Source organism: Rhinopithecus bieti, unplaced genomic scaffold, assembly GCF_001698545.2.
Source record: "Rhinopithecus bieti isolate Rb0 unplaced genomic scaffold, ASM169854v2 scaffold_9978, whole genome shotgun sequence".
Taxonomy (NCBI): Eukaryota; Metazoa; Chordata; class Mammalia; order Primates; family Cercopithecidae; genus Rhinopithecus; species Rhinopithecus bieti.
In genome coordinates, this window is record NW_016806220.1 from 742846 (window position 1) to 758553 (window position 15708).

A 15708-nucleotide genomic window follows, 5' to 3' on the forward strand; every position below is an offset into this window, starting at 1 on the left:
GTAAGCATGCTCACCTGAGGCGTTCTTCCCTTTTTTGGTGGAATGCCCCCAGAAGGTCACATACCAGTTAAATTCCACCATTTTGCCTCTTAGTGTGCATGTGTGAGCCCACTCGCCCCACTCCTGAGATCTCATCAGGAAGCTCCTGATCGTAAGTTTCAGGATTTTTCTATCTATAGGGAAACTGCCTTTCCCTGGCGCTGGCTGTGAGCAATTACTATTTTAGAGAGGCGGTGTGACCACTGTCCGACCATCACCTGATGATCGTCTGACATTCCCGGTGGAGTGTGGGGGACCTATCTTGCCCTGTTTGTGTCTAGCTACCCACTGTAACACCACCACTCTTCACAGTGAGTCATGGAAACCAGAATTCCTCTTTCCCAAGCCAGGTCATAGAAACTAGAACTTCCCTTCCTCCAAGCAAGCCGTAAAACCTAGAAAGTTTACTTTCTGCCTTCTCTCTTGAAGACCCTCATTTCAGAAGGGTCCTGCCCTAATACCAGAAGGAAGGCTACACAGAGAGGCCAAAAAGAATATGAATAGACAGGCCTTGCTGGGTTTCCCCATTCAGTCTATTACATTAGATCATTATCATTCTGTTTTGTCCAATCACATTTCTTTTCTTTTAAGACACAGGGTCTCTCTCTGTCGCCCAGGCTGGAGTGCAGTGGTGCAATCATTGCTTACTGTAACCTTGAACTCCTGGGCTCAAGCAACCCTCCCACCTCAGCCTCCCAAGTAGCTAGGACTATAGGATCACAATACCCAGCTAATTAATATGTGTATATGTGTGTGTATGTGTGTGTGTGTGTGCGCGTGTGTGTGTAGAAATAGGGTCTCCATCTGTTGCCCAGGCTGAGGACTCCTGGGCTCAGGCGGTCCTCCTGCCTTGGCCTCCCAAAGTGCTGGGATTACAGGTGTCACCCATTGTACCAGGCCTCTAATCACATTTCTACACAGCTATCGCCTCTTCATATAACCTAAGCATAAAAATAGACAGTTTCCTCTAGGTTTTGTGGTCTGCATTTTTGGACTCTCATGTCATGTAAAACTTTGATTGAATAGATTTGTTATGCTTTTTTGTGTGTGTTATAGGAGTGTCAGCTGTGACCCTTAAAATGGGTAAAGAAATGTTTCACACCTTTCCACCCGTACACCAGTCAGAGTTTACTACATAATTTTGGAATTGAGTGATTTCAGATGTCATTTAATTCAGCTTCATCTTGGCTTCACCACATTCTGTCGTGTGTGTGTGACTCAGTAACCACTCTGCGCCTCAATGTTTTCAAGTAAGGTTTCAATAATAAGGTTAAGCTTATTTTGTAAAATGAGGTTAAAATATATAGGGTATTGTGAAAACCACAGAAGTTATGATTTACATAAATGTAAAACACTTTGAATCATGCACATAGTAAATGCTCAAAAGTGTTCACTATTATTATGGTTGACTTAGATTAAACCTATTGTAAATATTAACTGTTCCTCTATGGTATCAGACCTCAAAGTGTGGTGTGGGGATTCATGGGGGTGGGAATTTTCTGGAGACCCTTTTCAGGAGTCCATGAAGTCAAAATTATTTTCTTAATACTACTAAGAGGTTGTCTTTTTCATTCACATTCTCTTAAGGAGATGCAGTAGTTTTTCAGTTACCTGAGAAGTGCTAACGTTATCAACAGAAGCAGCTAGAGAATCCAGTTCTCACATGAAATCAGACATTAGAGACTTTTCTTACTAGATTTATTTTTTAAAAGTTACTTGTCATAAAACGTTGTTAGCTTGTAATTCATTAGTAATTTTAAATCAGTATTTTAAAACTTTGTTTTAATTCTAATAAAGTACTGATGTAACTGACAGAAACAAAAGCTACTTGGGCTCTTTAATAATCTTTAAGACCGTAAAGGGATCTTGAGGTCAAATTTGAGAACCAAAGCTGTGATGCAACCTGTTTTTGAACAAACGTGGAAGCCTCACAACCACAATTTCATCCTTTCCAGCTTCCATGACTTTTTCTTGTTTCCTCTGGCTGGGCTGAATTTCTTCGTATCTGCCTGCAAAACCACTATTCCTCCTTCAAGAGCATCCATAACTGAATTTGGTCCAGACTTCGCTGCCTCCTTGGCATCCTCTTCCACGATGCTGGCACCTCCAGTGCCGGGCCTCCCTCGGACACGTGCCCTCCTTAGCCTTGGAGTATAAACATTCTGTTTCGACGGAGGCTCTCTTGCGAGCTCGGTCTAGATTTCTCCCCTTACCAGCCTGGCACAGGTACCAAGGGGAGGTGCCTGGGCTCCACAGGCCCAACGGGCCAGAGGGTCGCCGGTAGCGTCAACCAAGTGCACGACAGCCCAAGGGTGGCCAAGCGCGAGGTAAGAGCCGAGCTCAGTCCCAGCCCACCGGGTTTCCGGCACCGCCCTGCCGCGTAGGGGCGGAGTCGCGCGCCTACACAGGGTGTGGCCTCCAGCCCGCGCGGGAAAGGGCCTGCGCCGCATGCGCGCGCACAGTCGGCGGCCGCGCGCAGCACGCTCAGGGCCGGGATGGCGGCGGCGGCGGCGGCAGGAAGCGGGACACCCCGAGAGGAAGAGGGACCTGCTGGGGAAGCAGCGGCCTTGCAGCCCCAAGCCCCAACGAGTGTGCCTGGGGCTCGTCTCTCGAGGTTGCCTCTGGCGCGAGTGAAGGCCTTGGTGAAGGCGGACCCCGACGTCACGCTAGCGGGACAAGAAGCCATCTTCATTCTGGCACGAGCCGCGGTGCGGCAGCAGCGCGAGGGCACGCGGGGGTGGGGGAGGTGGAGCGCGGGGCGGAGCCTCGGGGCCTTCCGCGGGCGGGGCTTAGGGCGGCGTGGGCTGGGTTTTGAGATGTAGGTGCGGACCCGGAAGGCGGAGGAAAGGGGCCGGGGACCTATGCGAGTTGTATGTTTTGTTAACACTCCTCCCTCTTGTTGAGGACCTGGTTAGTGAGTGACTTTAATTTGTATCTCCAGGGCCTCATACAGAACTTGTAGGAGTCTTTAGTGAATGAAGGAAAATACTGGGAAGAGGGTAGCGGAGTGGTACCCTCCAGGACAATCTTAGCTTCCAGAACATTTTCTTGCCCCTGAGCCTTTCTTTTCCCTTTCTGCCCCCACCCACAAACCAGAGCCCTCACCTCTTCAGTGTGCTAGAACCCATTACTAAAACTTTGCTTTTTTACTTCACAGGAACTGTTTGTGGAGACCATTGCAAAAGATGCCTACTGTTGCGCTCAGCAGGGAAAAAGGAAAACTCTTCAGAGGAGAGACTTGGGTAGAGTGGCACTGCCAGTGTCTGGGGACAGAGAAGGGAGGGCTGGGCTGGTTTTGCCTTGCACAGGTTGAGAAGACGTCACTCTGATCTGAGAGGTGCCACAGCGTCTCTCCCCAGGATGGTTTCTGTTGGCCACAGTGCCAGGAAGCCCTACCTGTAGAGGCTTTCTGCTTGGGGTGGTGGAGCAGTGTGTGGTGTCTGGGGTTGCCAAAGCGGACTGGATCCCTTCATACCTTATGCCAAATTGCACCAGAAAAACATAATTCTTTTTCACCTAGCAACTGGGGATTTGATTTCTGACTCTTGTCTGGCTGGTAACCCTCACCTGTGTAAGCTTTCATATACCGTGTTCTCATGCGCCCTGCGTCTATTGCCACATTCTTCTCTGATAACTTTAAGAGCAAAGCGAATAAATAATTTAGATGTATTTTAGGAGCCCACTCCCCCCCACATTGAGTGATATTTGCCTACACTTTTTTTTTTTTTTTTTTTTTTTTGAGACGGAGTCTCACTCTGTCGCCCAGGCTGGAGTGCAGTGGCCGGATCTCAGCTCACTGCAAGCTCTGCCTCCCGGGTTTACGCCATTCCCCGCCGCAGCCTCCCGAGTAGCTGGGACTACAGGCGCCCGCCACCTCGCCCGGCTAGTTTTTTGTATTTTTTAGTAGAGACGGGGTTTCACCGTGTTAGCCAGGATGGTCTCGATCTCCTGACCTCGTGATCCACCCGTCTCGGCCTCCCAAAGTGCTGGGATTACAGGCTTGAGCCACCGTGCCCGGCCGATATTTGCCTACACTTTCTTACTCTTCTAGGGAGACAACTAATGTATATGAGAGTTGCTGGTAGAGTAGATAGGGATCTCAAGGCAGCAAGGGACGCATCTTATAATTGCCCTCATTTGCCCAAAGCCTCATGCCCTTCACTGTAGATTGTGCTGTTTTCTGACTGACGTCAGCATGGCTGGAGTTAGTCAGGTGTCTCTTTGCCTTGTGTTTCAGATAATGCAATAGAAGCTGTGGATGAATTTGCTTTTCTGGAAGGTGAGTTCTCTCTCAGTGGGCAATAATTTCCGCCTGTCTTTTGCATGTTGATGTCAAATTCAAGACCTCATGAAACGGATGCCTGCTTCTTGTTTGTGTAGGGGTAATTCTTTCTCCGTACTTGCTGTTAGGATAGAAAAAAGTAACTTTCTAAATGAGGTTCAGTTTTCTCCCTTGGGGAATTAAAACTTCTACCTGAAAATTGCTAGCCATAAAGAAATAGGAGAGAATATAAAGATCCCAGTGTAGTTAGATGAATTCAGAAGTTTGATTCGTATCTTGTTCGCCATACTTAGATATCAGGCTTGCCCCCCTTATCATGTTAGAGATCAGAAACAATTGTCAACATTTAAAGGGTCACCACTTGTTCTTTTTTCTTTAGCAATCTGTATGAAGTGATTATTTTGCTGCAATAAGACTTGTACTTGTCTGTATTTATTTTTAGGAGTCATGGATTAACTTGTGTACTAACTAAATTTTTTCATTAAAAAAGCAAATATTTGAAATACCTAATTTTAGCTACCTTGCCTCAGAGCTATTTCTGCTACTTAATTTTTTTTTTTTGAGACGGGGTCTCCCTCTGTCGCCCAGGCTGTAGTGCAGTGGCGCGATCTCGGCTCACTGCAAGCTCCGCCTCCCGGGTTCACGCCATTCTCCTGCCTCAGCCTCCCCAAGTTTTTGGGACTACAGGCGCCCGCCACCACGCCCGGCTAATTTTTTTTTTTGCATTTTTAGTAGAGACGGGGTTTCACTGTGTTAGCCAGGATGGTCTCGATCTCCTGACCTCGTGATCCGCCCGCCTTGGCCTCCCGAAGTGTTCGGATTACAGGCGTGAGCCACCGCGCCTGGCCGCTACTTAATTCTTAAATCTGATCAGCTTACTCTTCACTACACATATATAGCCATGTGCTGCACAATAACATTTTGGTCAGCCATGGACTGCTCACATGAGGGTGGTCCCATCAGATTATAATGGAGCTGAAAAATTCCTGTTGCCCAGTGAGGTAGTGGTCATAACATCCTAATGAAATACATTACCTTTTCTATGTTTAGATATGTTTAAATACGCTTATCACCATGTTACATTTGCCTACAGTATTCAGTACAGTAACATGCTGTTCAAATCTGTAGCCTGAGAGCAATAGGTATACCCTGTAGACTTAAGTGTATAGTAGGCTATACCATCTAGCTTTGTGTAAGTACACTCTATGGTGTTCACACAGTGGTGAAATCGCCTGAAGATGTAATGCATTTCTCAGGATGTATCCTTGTTGTTGAGCGACACGTGACTGTATTTTGATTGAATAGCTTAGCAAAAGCCATGTATCCTCATTTCGTTCTCCCAGGGTGTTCTCATTGCCTCCTCTAAGCCTTATTACCTTTAGAAATCTCTTGATTTATTCCACTCTTTTTTGCCCCTTTGTTCTGCATCTCCATGTCAACCTCGGCCCCTGGTCCTTTTAATAGATATTTTTAAAATGTCTTATTAGATACATTACCATGGCTAGCTTCATGCCTAGACTATTGAGCATTCTTTTAATTTGCAGATTTTTCTTCAGCCTCTTTCCACCTACTCATTTTTCTTAAAATTAACTTTTTTTAGTCCTACCTAAGGCAGGCACTCCTTGTGACAGACTTTCTGTAAGTTCTCCAGTCAAAATGTTTGGAGCCTACTTTACCTCTTCATTTTAATTACCAGCTTTTCAAAGACAGGAGTGATATGATCCGATTTGTATTTTAAGTACACAACATTGCTGTCCTGGGGAAAGTAAACTGGAGGGTACTTGGAGTAGAAGTGGGAAGGTCTTACGTAGTTTTCCACTCTAGCCTCTATCACAGCGTAGTGCTTAGCTTGGATTTTTAATAAATGGCCATTTATTGAATGATTGCTGTGTTTATTTTCATCCTCTGCTTTCATCCTCATTTATCTCTGTAATTGAATCCCTCTGCTCTAACCTACATTGGTAGATCTGAATGTTAGCCACCATAGCCCCTGTGGATTCAGTCTGCATTATATTATTTTTTACTTGGTAAAATAAATGTTCTTATGTCCTTAGATGTGTATGGTCTAAGTAAATACATTTTTTTTTCTTTTTATGAGCAATACATATCCATGGTTGAAAATCAAATAGTTACCTAATGGCTTATAATGAAGTGTAGCTGCTGTCCACCCACTGTTTTGTTAGTGTTTTGAGCTTTTCTGGTGGTTACGTTTATTTCTAATTAATATGCTTACCCATTGATGTGTCAGCTGTAGACAGTGTGTGTTGACTTCCTGCTGTGATAAATGAAGATTTGGCTAACCTGTAGAACCCCATAAATGCCCTTGTCTTTCTTATTTTTGGTAGTTGTATCACTAGTTTTAGTTTCTTTACCTCTACAGTTTATATAACATACTGGAATGTCTTCGGTTGTTGTTGTGTCCAACTTTTAATGTATTTCTTGACTCCCCAGTTTGTAACGTATGACTATTAGTGCATGTATCCCTTTTCCCTTTTTAGTTCACATCTAGCTATCAATTTGTGTTATCTAGTAATTTGACATTGTCAAAGCTAATAACATTTAAATCTTATCACAGTTAAATCTTCCATGCTTTATCCCTCATTGATGGTAGAAGTTGAAAACTAGGACTGTGAACAGTCTTTCTCTACCCTCTCTCTGTCCCTTAATTACTCATTCAGGTCCCCTCCCTGCAAACAACTGTTACTAGTTTTCTTGTGTAATGTGGATATTTTATGCAAATATGTTTATATGTGCATATGTATATTCTTTTTCTAAGTCTTATGAAATACAACATATGTAAAGTGTGTGCTGTAAATGTAAAGTCAATAAATGATAAAATGAATACCCTCGTAACCACCATCTTGGCCAAGGGATAGGGTATCGTCAGCCCCCAAAAGTCCCACATATATTCATTCTTCATCATACCTCTTCTCATCCCTTTTCCCGACATTACTGTATTCTAACTTTTTTGGTAATTGCTTCCTTTTCTTTATAGTTTACTATATTAGCATGCATCCCTGAACACTAAAGTTTAGTTTTGTTTTTTCGAACTCTCTGCAAATGGAACCAAACCATATGCATTCGTTGGTCAACATCTGTCACACAACTGTTTTCTTTAAGTTAACACATTTATGAGATTCATCTGTATGATTGCACATAACTCATTTGTTCATGTTCCTTGCTATATGACAGTACCACAATTGAGCTATTGTAATGTTGATATTTGGGAAACCTTATTTTTCCTATTATAAACAATTTGCTGTGAACAGTCTTGTACATGTTTCTCTAGGGTGGATGTGTATGTGTGTATAAAATATATAATACTGCTGGAACCCAGGATATATAGGGTATTCATATCTCCATCTTTGGCAGGTACTGCTGAACTTCATGTATTCCAATTCACATTCCTACCAGCAGTGCATAATAATTCCCATTGCTTCTCATTCTTACCCACGCTTGGTATTACCAGAGTTTTTGATTTTTGACATGCTGTTATTGAATGTAAGTGATAGTTGCATTGTGGTGGTAGTTTGTATTGCCCTGATTGTAGGTGATATTGAACATCTTTTCATATGCATGCCTGTTTTTTTTTTGAGGGGTGTCTCCTATTTTTCTGTTAGGCATTTTGTCCTTTTAAAATTGATTTTAACAATGCTTCGTATATTTTATTTCATTTTTATTTATTATTTGTTTTTGAGATGGAGTCTTGCTTTGTCATCCAGGCTGGAAGGCAGTGGCATGATCTCTGCTCACTGCAACCCCTGCTTCCAAGTTCAGGAGATTCTCAAGTAGCTGGGACTATAGGCGTGCACCACCACGCCTGGCTAATTTTGGTATTTTTGGGTAGAGATGGGGTTTCACTGTGTTGGCCAGGCTGGTCTTGAACTCCTGATCTCAAGTGATCTGCCCACCTCCCCCTCCCAAAGTGCTGGGATTACAGGCATGAGCCACTGCGCCTAGCCTTTTTTTTTTTTTTTTTTTAAAAAAAAACATGGTTCTTTAGAAGAGAGCCCTGTGGTTTTTTTTTTTCTTTTCTTCCAAGTTAGCTTTTAATGCCTGTCTTCTGGTTGTGCTGTCTGTGGGGAGGGCTTTGGGGAGACAGGGGCAACTGTTTCTCATACAGACCCTCTGGTCACTCACCAAATTTTCGTCTCACGTCGCCATTCCTGATGACCGGAGCCTGGAGCTTCCTCATGGTTCTTTTAGGCAGATGGGCCTCCTCTTCTGCTGCAGCCCCTCTGTGTTCATTCCAGGCTCCTTTTCCCTCTGCTCTATTTATAAGCCTACTTTGATCAGGTTTCTGTTACTCAGTTTTTTTGTTGAAATCCATTAACTGCCAGTGGGCCCCTATGTGTTGTAGATTTATACTTTTTAAACTTTTTTACCTTTTGAATGGAATCTTGGATGGGAGGGCATACATACTTGTGGGCCCAGTCCCCCATCTGGAACTGAAACTTTCTAAAGGTTTCTCTTTAATTAGAGAGTTGACCTCATTTATTTTATATTATTCCATCCTTATATGGTCTTCATCAATGTTCATTAACTTACACGACGACTTCTTAGCCCTTTTCCCACTTCTAACTCTTCAGACTAGTATGCTTAATTCCTAACTGCCCACCATCTGTAATGACGTGTTTTTCCCTGGGGATATTTTGGATAGATCATCCTCAAAATTAGTATTTTGGTCTTAGAGAACTGCTGCCAATACCGGAGCCTCTTCTGCATGAACTTAGCCCAGCTTATTACACTAATCCAGCTCCTGAGGTCCCCAGGTATACTCATTGCTCTTTGTATGTTTAGGTACTTTGGATTGATTGCTGAGCGGGGCAGTTTTGTGAGCCTTCATCTGCAGCCTTCAGTTCACCCCTCTCCACAGGCCTCAGCTTTGAAGAACAGAGTCTTTGCACTTACACACACTCTTCCTGTTCTGCCTTCACCTATGCCGGGATAAGCAGAGATCTCATCAATTAGCTCTTCTCTGCAAGGTCTTCCACTGCTTCTGTCTGTCTTCCATATCAAGCCTGGATGCAGCTGCTGCTGCTTAGAGCAGGGATGAAGAAAGTGTTCTGCATAAGTGACTTCCTGAATGATAAGGACCAGAATAAAGGTTTTTGATCAACCTCAGTCTAGTGTGTTTTATAATCTCGCCTTTGTTCTTACCCTGTGACTGGAGAGCCACCGTACCTGGTCACAGACCTTCCTGATCTTCCCTCCCAGCCATTCTAACCTGCAGTCCTTTCATTAATTTTGTTCTTTTATTTTTCCAGCACGTCACCAGAAAGTGGTTCCAGAATTTATGGAATACCGCTTGACCTGAGGAGTTCAAATAAATAGGACGGTCCTAGATTGAAAGCCAGTTAAATTTTTTTTTTTTAAGTTTTATTTATTGACCTATAATCCACATACTCTATATTTCACCAATTTAAAGTATACAATTCAGTGGTATTTAGTATATTCACAAATACGTACACCAGTCAACCACAGTCGATTTTAGAACATTTTCATATGAATGGAATCATGTAATAATGTGGTCTATCGTGTCTGGCTTTTTTCACTTTGATAATGTTTTTAAGGATTATCTATGCTATATAGCATGTACTAGTACCTCATTTTAAAAAATTGTAGTAAATTGTACATAAAGTAAAATTTACTTTTGTAATAATTTTTAAGCATGTGGTTCCATGGCATTAAGTACATTCACATTGTTGTGCAACTAACACCATCATCCATCTCCAGAACTTTAAAAATCTTCCCAAGCTGAAACTTCATACTCATTACATAATCACTCCTCATTCCCTACATCTTGCAGTCCCTGGCTAAGCTTTGGTTTGGAGGAAAGTTGTGGGTGACATAACGAAGGAGGCAGAGTACCTAGAAAGTAGCAGTTAAGGAAAGCAGCAGGAAGCCTTGGACAGTGGTTGTTAATTGGGTCATGGATCATTTTTAAAATAGTCCATGGGATTTGCTCCCTAGAATGATGCACAGATGTTCTGTACTGTAATGTTTAAAAAATAAGCTTTATTTTGGAGTAATACTAGATTTGCAGAAGAGTTGCAAAGGCAGTAGAGAGAAGTCTCATATGCCCCTTACCTCGTTTCCCCATTGTTTTTTTTTTTGAGACGGAGTCTCGCTCTGTCGCCCAGGCTGGAGTGCAGTGGCCAGATCTCAGCTCACTGCAAGCTCTGCTTCCCGGGTTTACGCCATTCTCCTGCCTCAGCCTCCTGAGTAGCTGGGACTACAGGCGCCCGTCACCTCGCCCGGCTAGTTTTTTTGTATTTTTTTTTAGTAGAGATGGGGTTTCACCGTGTTAGCCAGGATGGTCTCGATCTCCTGACCTCGTGATCCTCCCGTCTCAGCCTCCCAAAGTGCTGGGATTACAGGCTTGAGCCACCGCGCCTGGCCAAAGTTTTTTTTTTTTGTCAATCAATGTTGACCAGGTTGGTCTCGAACATGTAGCCTCGCCTCCCCGAGTGCCAGGGCAACCGGCCTGAGCCACTGCGGCTCCCCCGCATTGTTAACATTACCAAGTACATTGGTCACAACTGAGAAACGGACATTTATAGGTTACTGTTTACAGTCTATTTGGATTTCACCATTTTTTCATTAATACCCCTTTTCTCAGATCCAGTCCATGTTACTATATCATATTTACTTGTCATGTTGCCCCAGTCTCCACTGGTCTATGGCAGTTTCTTAGTCTTTCCTCATTTTTCATGACCTTGACAACTGGAGTAGTGCTAGCTGGGTATTCTCTAGGATCTCTCTAATTGGGGATTGTCTTGTATTTCTTGTAATTAGTTCTATAACATTGCGTATGATTTCGAGCATGAAACAGACCCCAGAGGCCCTTCTCTAGACCTCCTATTATCGTTGCCAATGGGAATGTAAAAGGATATTATGGTCCATTTTCAAGATAAACTCAGATTATAGTTTGCAGCTCATTAGTGGGATGTGAAATCAAAGTGTGTTGCCACTAGCATTTTGAAATAACACTGTTGAACTTAGTAAAGGTAAGTGTTCTAATTGTTGTTTCATTTACATGTGTGTATATTAGGTCATTGTGTAAAATGTATGTGGTAGGCAGACAGAAGGAAGGCCCCCATCACCTTCACCCACTGGTTTTATGCCCATGAATATGTTACATTACATATCTGAAGCAATTTTGCAGATGTAAGTCATGTTACTAATCTGTTAACCTTCAAGTAGATGATCCTAGATTGTTTGTGCAGGCCGAGTAATTACATGAGCTCTTAAAAACAGCTTTCTCCCAGCTGAGGGCGGAAGGGGCTGTCAGAAAGATTTAAGGCATGAAAAGGACAAGGCCTGTTACTGGCTTTGAAGATGGAGGGAGCATAAGGCAGGAAATGTGGGCAGGCTTTAGATGCTGAGAGTGATGATCAACAGCTAGGAAACAGCCTCAGTCCCACAACCGCATGGAACGGAATTCTGCCAATAGTCTGTGCAGTTGAATGTGGATTTTCCCCTCAAGCCTCCTCATAACAGCCGGGCCAGCTGACACATTCTGACATATTTGCTTTGGCCTTGTGAAACCCCGAGCACAGAATCTAGTTATGCCGTACTGGACCTCTGGCCTGCAGAACTCTGAGGTAAATAAGTGTCTAAGCTGCTGAATTTGTGGTAAGTTATTATGGCAGCAATAGAAAACTAATATACTTCTTATTGAAAATCAAGGTTAAAAAAAAATCAGAAATTCTGCTGTAGTGGAAAGGATCCTGGACAGGGGCTGGGAGATTACTGGTTCTCATCCTGCTACTCATTACCTCCAATGATATGTTAATCACCCTTCCTGAGCTTTCTCTTACCAATTAAGTAGGTTATTTTAAAATTTTTTCCACAGGACATATTTTTCTTTTGTGAACTTTATTTTTTTTTAGCACAATTTACCTGTTTTAGTGTACAGCTCTGAACTTTAATAAATACCTAAAATCACCATCACAAGGTATAGAACGGTTACATCACCACAAAATTCCCTCATGCCACGCCTTTGTAGTCAACCCATCCCACCAACAATGTCCCTGGAAACCAGTAATCTATTGTCCCTGTGATTTTGCCACCTCCAGAATGTCATATAAATCAAATCACACAGTATGTAGCTTTTTGAGTCTGGCTTCAATTTGGCATAAGGTATTTAAAGTTCATCCATGTTGCATGTTATCAGTAGTATGTTCCTTTTTATTGTTGAATAGTGTTTTGTTGTATGGGATGTAAGTACCACAATCTGTTTATCTGCCAGTTGAAGGGCATTTGAGTTACTTCCGGTTTTTAGTGATTATGAATAATGCTACTGTAACGTTTGCATATAGGTTTTTGTGTGAACATCACTTTTTGTTGTTTCTTGGGTATATAGGAGTGGGATTGCTGGATCTTATTGTGAGTGTATGTTTAATTATTAAAGAAAATGCCAACTGTTTTCCAAAGTGGCTGTACCATTTTGCACTTATACCAGCAGTGTTTAAGAATTTCAGTTGTTTTGCATCCATGTCAGCAGTTGGTATTAAAAATTTTAGCCATTATAATAGGTGTGTAGTGGTATTTCATTGTGGTTTGAATTTGTATTTACCAGATATGTATTATGTAAATATTTTCTCCCAGTTCCACAAGATATTAAATTTTGAAAAAAAATCCTATAAATGGTTCTTAGCTGCACTTAGCTCTGTTGGTGAGATGACTCAAATGAGGCACCTGTGCCTTCCAGGGGACTCCTTACTTTTCTACCTTTTGGTATAAGTCACTGTGGAGTAGCAGGGCTTCCTTTGTGGTCACCAACTCCTGTGCCCTCCTCCTCCCTTAGTATCTGTCAGTCATGGGCTAATGGATCAGAAAGAGACCAGTCCCAGTATATCTGGCTGGGAGCACTAAAGTAGAATTTCCTGATGGTATAGATCATGCTTGGAGATGGGGAAAAGCAAACTATTGAAATCTGATATTAACAGTATGAAGGACTAATATTCAAAAAGAATCAGAGAAAATTATGCTAAAAAGTAGAAAATTGTACTATTTGTTTATTTATTTTGAGATGGAGTCTTGCTCTGTCGCCCAGGCTGGAGTGCAGTGGCACGATCTCAGCTCACTGCAACCTCCACCTCCTGGGTTCAAGCGATTCTCCTACCTCAGTCTCCCGAATATCCGGGATTACAGGTGGGTGCCACCACGCTCGGCTAATTTTTTATATTTTTGGTAGAGACAGGGTTTCACCATGTTGGCCAGGCTGGTCTCAAACTCCTGACCTCAAGTTATCCACCCGCCTTGGCATCCCAAAGTGTTGGGATTACAGACATGAGCCATTGTGCTCGACCTAGGAAATTTAAAATATGTTCCTGATTTCTTTGTTGTATCTGAATCAGGGATCTGACATTCCTCATTCAAGGCTTCATATCTCTGGACATCTTAACACTTAAAGCATTTTTCTTTTTTTCACCTAACTAATTAGCTCAGAATGTCCTCTGTACCATCTTGTAGTTTTTATACTGTTTAAAGTATAACTAGATTCCTGTAGGATTCTAGTTTCCCTCATCAAATCTACAATATCTAGCTAACTTGGAACCTTCAAGAACAATGGATGGTATGCTGTATGCATATCTGGATCAGGATGGTGAATTAGATATGTCTTACAGTCTCGCTAATGCCTAGTTTAATAAATGAGCAATCCCCCTCCCCCCCACACCAAGTTCATACAAATTAGCAAAATATTCAACTCCAGCAATCAAACAAGGAATGGGACACATTGCAGTGCCACAAACTTCAACAAGCGAATAAGGAATGACATGGAAGATTCTAGAATTGAGAGGAAGTGCATGACACAGAAAGGTTTCTAAACCCATCTGCCAGAAGTCATAACTGTGAGTCACCCAAATCTTGAGAGTTTTTATACTCTCAGTCAGGAGGAAATTAAACCAAAAGGTTGGTAGCTTTTCCCTTTTCTGACTGTGGAGAAGTGGAAAGGGCTCCTGGGGAGAAATGGGTGAAGCAGATGGAGATGAACTCTTCAGTGGATGTGAGGGTTATAGGCTAAGCTAGAGGATGCATCTAGAGCTAAGGGGATGGAATGTAGTTCCAAGTAGGTGGAGTAAATCCTAGTACTGTGTGTTAAACCTCCAAGTTGGCACACCTTCTAAGCTGAATCCTCCCTCTCCACTCACCATACCTTCAGGCCAGGTATATAGAAATACGTAGAAGCGCCCTCAAACTGTAGCTCAGTTGAGAGCACAAGTTGACCTCAGGTATAGTGGAAAGTAAAGTGGCCAAGAAAATGAATGTTGGAGCCAGAATCCCTAGTTTCTTATCTGCTACTTAGGAGGCATTAGAGAAAGGAGACTCTGTGAGACATATCCACTTCACCATTAAGAGATTAAGTTAGGCCTGTAATCCCAGCACTTTGGGAGGCCGAGGCAGGCGGATCACGAGGTCTGGATATTGAGACCAGCCTGGCCAATATGGTGAAACCCCGTCTCTACTAAAAATATGAAAAGTTACCCGGGCGTGGTGGTGGGCACCTGTAGTCCCCCCTACTCGGGAGGCTGAGGAAGGAGAATGGCGTGAACCCGGGAGGCAGAGCTTGCAGTGAGCCGAATTCACACCACTGCACTCCAGCCTGGGTGACGGAGGGAGACTCTGTGTCAAAAAAAAAAAAAAAAAAGAAAAAAAAAAGATTAAGTTACTTGAACAAGTTACTTAATTTCTTTGTGCTGAAACTTTCTCATCTGTAAAATGGGAATAGTGATAAAACCTCAGGATTCTTGTGAGGATTAAATGAGTTAATTTATAGAAAGCTCTTAGAACAGCAACTGGCACATAGTAAGGCCATATATAGTTGTGTCAGGTAATATTGTTATTATTGTATCACAGCAAAATGGAAAGACTGCCCAAACATGAGCAGAGTGAAAAGAAATAGCAGAACTATATAATAAGCAACAGCAAAACCAAAAAGTGTCCAAAAGGCAAGGAGCCCAGTCTAGAAAAAACGCATAGTCCAAGGTACAGAAGAAAATTCCTCCTGAGTGTTTGAATTACAGAATAGTAACATCATAAACTCAATGAAACGAGCCCAAAAGCTAACTAATAGATAAAGAAATGAAGGGTAGGTTGCAGACATCACTTTTCATTGCCAAAGTCCATTTATACTCTCTAAAATGGAAACATGATTTTAAAAAATAGCTTGAATTTCTTTTCTTTTCTTTTTTTTTTTTTTTGAGATGGAGTCTCGCTCTGTCACCAGGCTGTAGTGCAGTGGTGTGCGATCTCGGCCTCACTGGGCCACCTTCTGCCCTCCCGGTTTTAAGCGATTTTCCTGCCTCAGCGCCTCCCGGTAAAGCTGGGCTTTATAGGCACACACCACTACGCCTGGCTAATTTTTGTATTTTTATTAG

At 42.7% G+C, this 15708-nt stretch overlaps 1 protein-coding gene across 2 annotated transcripts in view; it reads left to right on the forward strand.

Moving 5' to 3' along the window:
* Positions 1-2101: 2101 nt before the first annotated feature.
* The window catches only part of POLE4 (DNA polymerase epsilon 4, accessory subunit), a 59904-nt gene continuing 46297 nt past the window's right edge, over positions 2102-15708 (forward strand). Inside the window, exons 1-4 of one of the 2 annotated variants that reach the window (XM_017875276.1) lie at positions 2461-2747; positions 3197-3281; positions 4277-4318; positions 9122-9445. In XM_017875276.1, the coding sequence (XP_017730765.1) occupies positions 2535-2747; positions 3197-3281; positions 4277-4318; positions 9122-9135 (354 nt within the window). In that variant the 5' untranslated portion in view covers positions 2461-2534 and the 3' untranslated portion in view covers positions 9136-9445. Of the gene's footprint in view, positions 2748-3196; positions 3282-4276; positions 4319-9121; positions 9446-15708 lie in introns of those variants that run through there. The other variant, XM_017875275.1, reaches the window with a different exon arrangement.